We start from the raw sequence: 12438 nt of genomic DNA on the forward strand, positions 1-12438 counted from the left end.
TAGTTAAGAGAGTTAATTATTAAAAATTAGTTAACCAGCTTACTAAAAACGATTCATCGGTTTTCTGGTGTCCGCCAACATTGATAGTACTATGGTGAAAAAGCCATATTTTTATTTCAAAAATCCTATTTATGAGAATTATTTAGTCTTCCCTGAGACACCCGGTAAGGACTGGAACGAACGCATAAACTCAGCTGATGCGCGTCGCGGCGCACAGGTCTGACGGTGACGTGGCTGAAAAATGTTCGCTATGACAGTTGGTCGATGGAAACGCACAACTGCGTTAGCTAACTGGCGAGGTGCCAAGTGAGGTAACCGGAAAAAGAGCCTAGTTTGGAGCGCTGGAGAGAACGAGGTCGTCAGACAAGTAAAATATATACCCCTGTGAGTCACGAATTATGATCCTGTCGGAGCTTCCAGAATGTGTATTGCATTTATTTTCACTCATTTCTGCAAAAATAAGTCATTATTTAAACAGTTCAGCTTATTTCGCGGGTTTAGAAAATTCTGAGGAGCGCAAAACACGGGAACATACGTTCCGCAGCCACACAAGCGCTTGCGTGAAACGCGAAGGCGAAGACCATAAAGACGATTTTCTGCGTTAATTTCGCATGCCTCGCTTAAAATCGTTCTACGTGGCTTAAAGCACAGGTTTCAAATTATATAGGGGGGGGGGGGGGGGGAATAAGTAAAGATTAGTCAGCACAGAAATGGCGCGCATTTCGTGTTAGCTGTGAATGCGGACACCCACGCAAGATATAAAATTCCTGTATTTCTTTTTTCGTGCTTACGAATCCAGCTTAATCTCTTGCACGAAAATACCAACACAGTACCTTCTTGCGCTCCCAATTCCTGAGCATGAACGCTCGTTCACACAGGACGCGACATGCCTGGCCGGTGCTCTTTAGCCGTGATTTAAGTGCACCAAGCATTGCAAAGCAGCCAACGCTTGACAGGCGACGCAGATGCAAAGCGAAGGCAACAGCACAAGGACATGTTACGTTTTATGGAACGCTGCGTGACGTCACTCTCCGCAGTGCCGCGGAGCCATTTTCAATCCCGCAGAATTTACGCGCCCCGGCGGTGCAGACACAACCGAGTATGAAGAAGACAGAGAAAAATTAATCATAAAATCAAGCCCCTCATCTGCCATGGAACTTCGCTGAAGTTTGGTCTACAGCCTAGTCCGGAGCAGTGAAAACAGCGGCAGCGCATGGCGGGCGAGAGCCCGTTCCTCGCCTTAATTGAGTAAGCACACGCCACCAGCAGAGCCGGTCATTGAGCGCGTTCGTCACCTGCATGCTGCCGCCCGGACTCCATGGATTCGGTGACCGCTGACATTTCGCGCGCAACGGACGCGCGCCGCGGTGTCGTGTTCTTCGCGCGCGGATATATTTCTCTGCTTTTCCGGGCATCCCTTTCGGCCGAGTCGCCGCACCGTGCAGAACGGGGAAAAAAGGCGAAGATAGCGCTTAAACGGAATCAATTTCGCCCCTTCACTCCGAGGCTCCACTCCACGTAATTACGAGCGACGCTTCCTGGCTGCGCACTTCCATCATGGCCGACTGCTGTGTGCCGCCCGCCGTGGGCATTCGAACCGCAGCGCCACTCTGCGCACACGCGTCACTTGTTGGCCGTCGAAGCATCGAGAGTGAAAATGAAAATTAGTTTTCGGTGAAAGGAAACTGCGCAGTATCTGTCTCAGTTATCTCGGCGGACACCTGAACCGCGCCGTAAGGGAAAGGGTGAAGGAGGAACTGAAAGAAGAAAGGAAGAAAGAGGTGCGTAGTGGAGGGCTCGGAATGATTTCGACCACCTGGGGATCTTTAACGTGCATCGCACAGCACACGGGCGCCTTAGCGTTTCGCCTCTAACCACTGAAAAAAAAAATGGTTTTGGGGGAATGGAAATAGCGCGCTATCTGTCTCACATCTCGGTGGGCCCTAACAATAATAATAATAATTGGTTTTTTGGGGAAGGAAATGGCGCAGTATCTGTCTCATATATCTTTGGACACCTGAACCGCGCCGTAAGGGAAGGGATAAAGGAGGGAGTGAAAGAAGAAAGGAAGAATAGGTGCCGTAGTGGAGGGCTCCGGAATAATTTCGACCACCGGGGGATCTTTAACGTGCACTGACATCGCACAGCACACGGGCGCCTTAGCGTTTTCCCTCCATAAAAACGCAGCCACCGCGGTCGGGTTCGAACCCGGGAACTCCGGATCAGTAGTCGAGCGCCCTAACCACTGAGCCACCGCGGCGGGGTCCCTAACAACTGCAAAAGTCTGAATTGCGCCGTTTTCGAAGAGAACTGCACAACGCCGTCCGGTCAGCCAAGGCGTGGTCACGTACTTTGCTCCTCGAGGCTGGCCCTTACTTCTAGCTACCCGTACAGCGTGCGTTAACAAACTGAAGCATCCTGACTACACGATGATTATCTTCACGAAATCAGATGCGTCACAACTAGGTAAAAGATATGTCTACGAAGAAAAGAATCGGCGCTGGGGTTCGCCGTTACATCATTGGCCATTTCTACACTTAATCGACCCACATCAGACCTAGACCACCGCCCAGTCTTCCTCGCCATCTGGAAACTGATTATCATCGACTTCGTCCGGATGCTGAGTTTACAAACGGCTTACGGTACTGGTTAGGACAAGTGAACAACAGTGCGCACTGAGACAACTGCGGCGCAGTCGATACAGCGTATAGCATACTGTGCTCGAAAGCCCTGCGTATGCCGACGGTACTATGAACATCGTATGTAGAGACTCTCACCCTCGTGCCTCTAACAGTGGACTGTGTGTTAGGTTTCTTGGCCTGCCTTACGCAGTACAGACATGCAGTGATTTTTATTTGCCTGTTTAGACGACGATGGCCAACTTGAAAAACTCTAATATTAAACTCCTTGCATCTCCCCAATATGCACTCTTCATGCAGCCAAGTTTTTCAGCCCCTTTGCGCTTCACCATATATACTGATGCAAGGGAACACACAAATACTGTAAGTCTTCGGAGTCCTTTGCTTTTGTACCCCAGTGTCCTTCCTAGCCAAAACACCTTTGGTTTATCAAGGTTTAGAGCCGCACCCGAACAAAACTGCTCTGTTACATGCAACACCTCGAGCGCACTCTCTTTTCCGGAACAGAAAAGGGCAACGTCGTCAGCATAAGCCAAAATTTTAATTTTACATTGCAATAGTGAGAAGCCACGAATTGCTGTGTTTTCAATGATATACTAAAGCATAGCAAATGAAGGTATAAAGCGAATAACAAAGGCGATAGCGGGCAGCCCTGTTGAACAGATGATTGAAGCGCAATAGATTTGGTAAGCTTCTGATTAACGACCGGTCTTTAGTGGACGTTTTATAACGTAGTTCTAAATGCCTTTAAGCTAGGAATCAGCAATGTTCTCACTCTCCAAGACTGCAAACATAAAATAATGACGCACCTCATTGCGTAATCATTCCGCAAGCCTCTACCGTTAAGGGCATCGACTTCAAAAGCTGTGTGCCGGGCCCCGCCATTTTGCGGAGTACCTTATTTAACTCTATCCACCAGGGCGGGGAGAGCCGCCTGTGATTTGGCGTCCTTCGGGGCTGTCATTGGCATCTTTTTGGAACCCATCCGTCATCTGCCCTCCGCATTTGGATACCTTGCACTGATATCCGCTAACACTCGGCTGCCCATCCGCGGGACAGTTCAGAGGCGCACTGCTGTCCGTGGAGACCTCCGAGGTGGCTAAGGCTTCCAACCATGAGGTTTGGAGCACCACATCACTTCCAGCTCGATAGTCAGCCGACAGTTCTTTGCTGACGTCAGTGGCTGACTCCAGACGCGGTGCACTGCACTTCAGCGACGGAACACAGGGGGAGCAGCCTGGACGCTCGTTCACCGACGCCTCAGCAGCCTCTAGAGGCAGAGCTTACGTTTCCTCCACGATAGAACGCGGCTGTCCACCGAGCTCAAGATCAGGCGCGCCATGCTCAAGCGGGCCAGAGTTTGGAGGCTTGGGCTCCGGAGGTTCTGAAGGCGGCGGCTTGATGTGTTGTGAGTGGTCAGTGGGCATTTACTCGAGTGGAACCACGGTTCTGAGGTATCCGGCAGCGTCCACAACTTCTGAAATATCCATGATGTGCTCGGACACTACATGGTCCTTTTTGGGCCAGTGGCCTTGGCGCAACCTATCGGCATAGCTCATGACAGAGCTATCCATTCTTTGAGCAAGGCGACGACATTGGATGCATCAGGGCGGCACTGACGCCTTACGTGTCCAACCCTGCTGCACCGAAGACATAGTGGAGGCCTGCCCCAGTATAACCATCAAGGCCTGAATCCCAAATATATATACAAGGTATGGAGAATGTTTGAAGATGAAACCCCATCTTTCAGTGCTATCGAAACTTCACGGTTTGATGTTCCCATGTGTTCCATCTCAAGGCGTTGCTCCATGTGGCGTGGGAGCCAGACTAGCTTCAACTTGACTGTCCTGGTTTCCGGATCAAATATCATGCATTTCAGTCTTTTTACGCGCAGCTCAAACAAGTCAACAAGCTTTTGTTTTGATACACTATTCTCACAAGTCACCATCCAAGCATGACTCATTTGACATTGTCGAATGAAAACGACGTCATGAAAATCCATAACACGGGAAAAGGCACCTTGAAGTCAGGAGCTCGGTGCATATGGACGGCAATTTAAATCACCATGCAAAAATATGGTGTTGAGCCCAACATTGCCGGACAGGAGACGCGGCAAAACAATCTTGTAAGTGACCATGATGATTTCAGAAGTTGCAGGATCTCTGCAAACGTACGACGAGCTGTTTTCAGCAAAAAGCGTAATGAAAACATGGCCGTTCCGACAGACTTCCTGTAGACCTCGCAGGCACGTTTGTACGGCTGGGTAAAAGCGAACTTTATGTGAATGTCGTAAGGTCTTTCACATAATATGGACACAGCATCCGTATCTGAGTGGGCAAGAGGAGCCGCCGACGAGACCCATAACCACTATAGGCGGAGCTTAAATTTTCAGACATGGTAGCTGCCATTAAAGCTCCATTCCTGGCCCATGTTAAGACAGTAATGTTTTCCGTGTGTGCATTCACGTCGTATAGTCCTAGCTGAAAGCTTTGAGAAACAGAAGATGCCTCTGGGACGCTTGAAATCTGCATTCAAATTTTGCCGCTACTCATCTACGGGGCACTAACTTGAGGACAGCGCATTCAAATTTTGCCGCTACTCATCTACGGGGCACGAACTTTGAGGATAACGAAAAGGCTTGAAATTAAGTTGAAGTTGAAGACAGCGCGGCGAGCTATGGGGAAGGAAAATGATAGGCGTAACGTTAAGAGAAAGAGGGCAGAATGGGTCATTGAATAAACGCGAATTAATGACATCCGACTGAAATCAAAAAGAAGAAATGGCCATCGGCACGGCGTGTAATGTACAGGAGCAGATAACCGATGGTCGCCTAAGATAACGGAGTGGATTAATCCAAGAGAAGGCAAGCGTAACAGGGGCGTCAGAGAGACATGTGGGCGGATGCGATCAGTAAGTCTGCGGGAACAGTGTGACTGCAGCTGGCGTCGGGCAGGGTCAGTTGTGAGTCGATGGGAGCTACTTTCGTCCCGCAATAGCCGTAATCGGACATGATGACGATTGCAATTTTGAAATATGTTTCTGAACAATTATTTTCTTTGCATGGTGCAGAGCACCCGTGTGTATTTGCTCTGACAAACTCCCCTTGCTCGCGTTTTCTCTCTCCTATGACGTTGTATCGCTGGATAGGGGAGCCAGTGGGGCTTAGTCCGTGGGAACAAACTACGTTTTCTTTTCTCCAGTTTTCACACTCTATCTATGCCTTTTCGGTCACAGCTGCAGTGGGTGCTGGAGACCACGCAAATGTACTGGTGTCGCAGCGTAGTGTGAAAAGGTATCGGCTCTATAGGCACGTGGTCCCTGCATCGAAGCGGTGGTTTCAAGCGCCTCTTTCCAGCATATTCGCGCAGCTTTGTGTAGCGGGCACGCTCACAAAGGTTCCCCAGCCGCGCTGACTGACGCACGAGTGACGCTCGTGTATAAAGCATGCTACCTCCCTCCTTCCGCGCAGCTGAGGCGCCAGGTGCTGCCGCGGCACTCCAGTGCCCGCCCGTATATGCACAATGCGGGCCCAAAGACAAAGGGGCTCGTCTCCCTCCAGACAGGACGTCACGAGGAGACAAAAAAAAGTTAGTTTTTCCCATATGCCCACTTTGCACTGGCGTCGACGCTGGCGCTGAGGCGCCCCCGCTATCTCCCTATGGCGTAAAACTACGGGGCTTCGAGTATTTAGCGTCGAATGACTCGTCCGTCGGAGTCGCCAAGCCGAGCTGTATGTGTTGCGACAAATTCAAAGCCAGCCTCATAAACCGTCGCCACTTACACTTGTGGCGTCTGTCGAACTTCATTACGACGACAAAAAACTTGCATTGCGCAGTCTTTTGGAAGAAAACGCGCACCCTAGTGCTAACACTTGCTTCGTGCCAGTTACGAGCCTTGAGTGCGGCAGATACGAAGCTGCACTCGGTCAGTGTTTTCTATTCGTTCTCTTACCAGTTACTTCCGCGATTTTCGCACTAACGTTTCCGCTTCCTATTACAGCATCACCTCCATTGCTGTCGCATCAAAGTGTCTCCGTCCAAAACTGCGCAAAATTGGTTCAGTGTAAACCCATTTTTGAACTTCCTCGATGATCTTTTCTCTTGCAGTTTAAGCCAGGGCATCTTTCGTTTTTTTTTTTGACAGACTACTAATAACTAGCAATATGCACGCCAGTCTACTACTCGTGCAACACTTTCCTACGGCTACTGCGCCTCGCCGTCAAACACAGCGGAAGGATTCCTTCAGGCTCCGTCAAACTGCTATAACAATTCGCCGAAATGGCTAAGAACGTTATGAGTTAATGAGTATAACAGGAACATAGCGATTTCCCTCGAAAGTCGCATGGACGTAACCATGTAAACTGCAATAAAATATTGAAATAACTGTCGCGCTTTTTCGCACGCTCTATAACGGGTTAATCTGTAGAACTATGCGAAAAAGAACTTCGATACTCAAATTATAACTCTAACACAAACGTACGGAGGTTTTTGGCACTGACTCCACGCTGATGTAAGACTTCGATGCCACGTCGGCTTTGTGGTAGTTCTTTTTTTTGTTATTCTTAATGTTTTAAATTCGGGTCAGGCCACACAGCTGAGGAACGCTTCATCAGTGCATAAAATATTTAGTCGTTTGACTACATGTGCGCCAGAGGGGCAAGTGCACACTAGTCACGGGTCATGTGACAAAGAAAGAAAGAAGTAAGGCAGCGTTCATGTGAATGGCCCAGAGAGAGATAATTTTAATTAAAAGAAGGGCAAAGAGGTAGGCCGCAGGGATGGATGTCCGGCCTGCTACTCCCAACTGGGGAAGAAGAGAAGAAAAAGGGTCGTGATGGGTGACGATGTGATGAGAAGAGAGATGAGAATATGTGCACGCACATTTGATGGCATCACAACCGCGAGTCGAGGCCCGTGTCGCTCAAAAAAAGAAACGTGAGAACGCCCGCCTGGGCTGCTTTCCAACTCTGCGGCCAAGCGCTTAGCAGTAAGTCCTCCGAGAGTGGCCTTATGTCGAACCGCTTCAAGAAAGCAGCCAACGTTAGTCTTTTGCGCGCATATACTGGACGCACCACTAGTACATTCTCCACAGTCTCGGTAAATGCCACAAGTGGAACAGACCGGGGTGTCCGCTAGTCCAATTAAATGCAAGTACTTTCGCGTGAAAGCGACGTACGTCTAAACGAAGTCTATGCATCAAGCATGCATGAGGCCGCGGAATTCCGCGTGGGACCCAAAATTTCATTGCCGGATCTAGTCTTTTAAGGCGCACGTGCCAAGCGTCTGGCTGGGCCCAGTATCTCGCCGTCGCACTCTTCATAAAGTCCGAAAGAAGACAAGCGGTGTACGTCCGGTCTTGAGCAAGGCACAGCTCTACGGAGGCCATTTCTGAGAGCGCTCTTTGATTCAGCACCGGCCCTCTCATTTCCCTCGAGCCCGCAGTGTCCAGGGATGCATTGAAGTACTGTTCGGTGACCTTTTTCTTGAGCGGATGAAAGAAGCTCAGTGATCTCTAGTGTTAGAGGCTGGTAGGCGATGTGGCGTAGACACCGTCCTAAAATCTGTAGCGCAGTTCTTGAGTCCGTGAATATACACCGTGACCTGAACACCACAAACTGCTCCGGTTGCTGTATCTTCAGCGTTCAGCTGCTGAGGGCGGGTCGGAGAATCGAATCCCAGCCGCTGCGCGCCACACGTTGATGGAAGCAAGTCGCAAGAACTCCCTTTTACACCTCACGGCGCGGTTCAGGTGTCCGCTGTCAGCCGCTATAGCTCAGTGGTGAAGCGCTAGGCTGTTGGGGGCGAGGACGTGGTTTGTGCGCGTTAAAAAGCTCCAGGTGGTCGAAATTTACTTGCAGACCTCTACGATGGCGCCTCTTTCTCTTTTCCTCCTATCACGCCCATCTTCACTTCTCTCACGGCGCGGTTGAGGTGCCCACGAAGAAGTGAGGCCTTTCCTTTCCTGATCAAAATCCCACCCCTAAACCAACTGAAGAATAACCGATAACCGAATTTTTTTATGTCTATGACAACGCGTAGGCTGTTCCCCTATGACACAATTATGCAACATATTCACGAAATGCTGTCCTCTTTCCGCGTAGCTGTGCGTCTCGCTTAGATGATATTCTGGCCTCGTGTCGGGCTTTGGCTTGATGTCGGAGGACACCAGTTCCAAGCTCCTATCCCTAGAGAAAACCGAGCAACATGCCAGGGGATGCTTGTAACAGTCAAAAAAGATGAAAAAGACCGTTGGACACCCGGCGACTGAGAGAACACGAACCTAGTACGGGCCAAGAACGGCTGTCACTCGAAACGTCTAATCGTACTTCTCGCAGCTCTTATAATCGCGAGGCGCCATCTCTGTGTCGGAAATGCGCTCAGGTATGGTAAAACAATTCAGGCCAATAGTAAAGAAAAATGACGTTTAGAATCAAACATTCAGTAGAACCAGAATTCAGGGTGCGATGACGCAATGTGCTGCTTCTCTGGAGAGAGGGAGGCTATACTGGCCTTCAAATGCCGTGCAGCTCCTCTTCGGGCTTCCCAACTTGTGTACAAGCTTCCTTAGCCGGCGTCACTTTGCCCGCGTCGAGGCATGCAACGTACGAGGAGCTTATATAAGAAAAGACGGAAGCAATTTTGTTCGTTTCAGCAAATGACCCGACTCCCTAGGTCTATTCGCAGATGAGAACTGGGTTCTACTGGATGCGTCATTCTTTTTTCGAAACTCGTAATATGTGTAGCACGACATTCGGCTCAGATCTCTTAATGGAAAATCGTGAGTCAGAATCAACAAATGTGTTTCGTACATTCGAATTAGAATGCAAAGCTCGATCTGCGTGCGACGTGCTGCTGGAGAATCGCGGTACCACATCAACCCTCGAGAGCAGTGGGTACACCTCATGGATGGTTTCCTACGTCGTGTTTCGAGGCTTTGATCTGAGGTGGTCAAAACCCAGTCGTTTCCTCACCTGTGTGCACTGCGGCTCTTTGAGGGTTCGATGTACGTTCTCAGCGCGAGCTACGCGCTCTACGGCACACTCAGGGTGCATATGCGCGCACAAGTTGAGGGAAGCTGCTTCCACTCACCGCCTGCCGACGCCTTCCATGTAGGCCTTGAGTGAGGTTGCATCGCCGTCAGCCGCCTCTTCCGCCGCCCCTGCCAGCGTCAGTGACGGCACCGAGGCCTGGGAACCCCGGGTGCCCCCTGCCTCGGGGCCGCTCGCCTCCGCGGCCGTGCTCTCTGCGAGCGCGGCGCGGTCATGGCGCACTCTCGATGCACCAGCACCGGCGTCCGCCGCCTCCCGGGCAGACACGACGTCTTCTTCGCGACTCAAGAACCGTGCACCGTGACGCTGCTCCAAAGACGCTGTTCCTTCTCACCGGCGCGCGCACAGACACTGGCTCTCCGAGAGGGGTCCACTGGCTCCCGAGCGCTTCGCGAAGCCCGTCGGTAGCGCCGTACCGCAGGTGGTTGCGACCGGCAGCCGCTGGCACCGCGCCGTGGCTCCGAGCCCCGAGCTCCGTCGTCGTTGCCCGTCGCTCGGTGATGCAGTGTCCGCGGCGCGCCGGTATCTAGAAATCCATGCCAGCGGAGTGTACGAGCGCGAAAAGATCCGGCGCCTCCTGTCGACCTGGCGCGGTTGGCGGCTCACAGACGAAGGGGGTTTCGTTTTGACGTTAGCAGGCCCTCGCCGTGCACCCCAGCCGCTGGCGTCTTCGCCACCGACTGCGCGACGGTTGCGTCGTTGCGTCGCGCCGGCTGCGCCTGGGTGCAGAAGGTGGGCGGCGGGCGCGAACGCTTTGGAGATGAACAGAAAAGGGAAAGAGTTCGGGAACGTGGCGCCATCTATTGCCACAAATGGAAATGAGCCAAGTGGCTCGCTTGCCTTTCGCTGGGATTTCAAGGGCTGCGGAGAATAAGGGGAAGCGCGAACGCCGGACGAAGACGATGATCAGGAGATGAGACAACAGTTTTCTGCTCATTGTGCGCATTGCTGACTGTGTCGCATGCTTATCATATGTGTGCTGGGAGATGCGCTTTCGTGCGTACATGCGCGAGCAGTTGTTTGTGTACGTTTCAGCCATGGAGATGGGCGTGGAGCCGGAGGATTTTTTAACACTTTTCATGAAACTAGAGCTACGTGCTGTCATCATTACTAAATCAACCACGAATTTTCACATAGCGAGTAATTGAATTATCAGCTGTTTTCCTGCCTCATTCCAACGCGATTTTTTAACGCGCTTTCTCTTGTTTTGCCGAATCACACGCAAAGAAAAGCTGTTGTTAAATGGACAACGCATGGAGTCGGTACGTTTTTTTCCCAGGGACGTCAAACTGGTCCCACTGCCGTTTTTAAGGCTGCGGATATATAGGTACGTCAGAGGCACCCAGTGCATTTTCTTCCTAGGTACGTCGTACAGCTAGCTAGATTCACTGTTTTTCAAATTCCGACGTATTTCCAAAACTTTCTCCTATGTTTAGTGTCACGGTTGCGACGGTGTGATTCCAGGCTCTCTCTCTCTGTATATATATATATATATATATATATATATATATATATATATATATATATATATATATATATATATATATATATATATATATATATATATATATATATATATATATATATATATATATATATATATATATATATATATATATATGTATGTATATATACCACTATCTATAATGGGGCGACTGCCGTTCATTGCGCGTACTTCGAGTGTGACAGCAATAAATTGCTTGTGCTGCTACGTTCATGACAAATGTCATGTCTTTCGGTTGCATACTTGTTGGCACACCTCGCTGGGTGGCAGCGTGCGAATTGCACTATTACTCCGGGCTATTTCCATGCAAACATGAAGCACAGATATGAATTTTCTGTAATGAGCCGAAGTAGGCTTCATGGACGTTATTTGAGGATTTCCTTGTGGTGATTAGTGTTCTCCGGTCGAAGGTGACCGGGCGCGCCGCATCTCTGCTCACGTGTGGCGACGGCTGAGCGGGGGCCGTTTGCCTAGCGCTAACCACGAACCCGCAGGGTTTTGAACTCCATGAACGCGAACTTTCGTGAGCACAGAAAGCAGCGGGCTTTATGATTGTCTAGTCGTCCCCAAACAACGTCGCTATTTCACCCCGAAGCGGATCGTTCACGCTTCTGGCTTTCCGGCTGGTCTTTCGTGCATCGCGGTGGAACACGCCTTCGCCTCAGCAGGCTCGCCGACATCGCCGCTATACCAGCATAGGCCTTAAAATGATTCGGCATGCTTTTTGGCATGGCTGTGAGGCAGAATCTAAACATTTTCAATGATGAACATCCTATTTGCTCTGTTTGCAGGTAAAAAATATCTAGCATAAGCTGTCTTACTTATTAAAATGTATATTACGGACGTATACTTGTTCTGCACGGTGAGATGGATGTAGAGGCGCTCTATCACCAAAACCTGTACCTACTCTTCAAAGGTCGGTGCAGAACCGCAGACGGTGCAAATGCGAGTAACAGTTAAATTACGAGCAGATCCAGGAGACAGATTACGATCCTGCTTACTACGTGCGAAGCGAAGGCTTGCGTACGTCCGGTCGTCTCCCACTGTCGCTTGCATTCAACCTGGTGTGAGGGACAGTGCTCATGACCGCGCGCGCAATCGGAAGTGAATACGCCGGTCTGTGTTCCTGGTGGGATTGCGGAATGTAAGAATGGGCGAGAGCTCATCGGAAGTCGAGAATGTAGCTTGCGTACGCTTTGCGGGAAAGAGCGGGCAGCAAGCTTCATGACGGGCATACGTTGGACGTG

The 12438-nt window shown here is 50.3% G+C and overlaps 1 protein-coding gene across 1 annotated transcript in view; it reads right to left on the reverse strand.

Moving 5' to 3' along the window:
* LOC144126111 (uncharacterized) overlaps window positions 1-10394 on the reverse strand; it is an 85299-nt gene extending 74905 nt beyond the window's left edge. The window contains exon 1 of the mRNA XM_077660054.1: window positions 9728-10394. Coding sequence (XP_077516180.1) covers window positions 9728-9747 — 20 coding nt within the window. The 5' untranslated portion in view covers window positions 9748-10394. The remainder of the gene's footprint in view (window positions 1-9727) is intronic.
* Between the last annotated feature and the right edge of the window lie 2044 nt (window positions 10395-12438).

The sequence above is a fragment of the Amblyomma americanum genome, chromosome 3 (genome assembly GCF_052857255.1).
Source record: "Amblyomma americanum isolate KBUSLIRL-KWMA chromosome 3, ASM5285725v1, whole genome shotgun sequence".
NCBI lineage: Eukaryota > Metazoa > Arthropoda > Arachnida > Ixodida > Ixodidae > Amblyomma > Amblyomma americanum.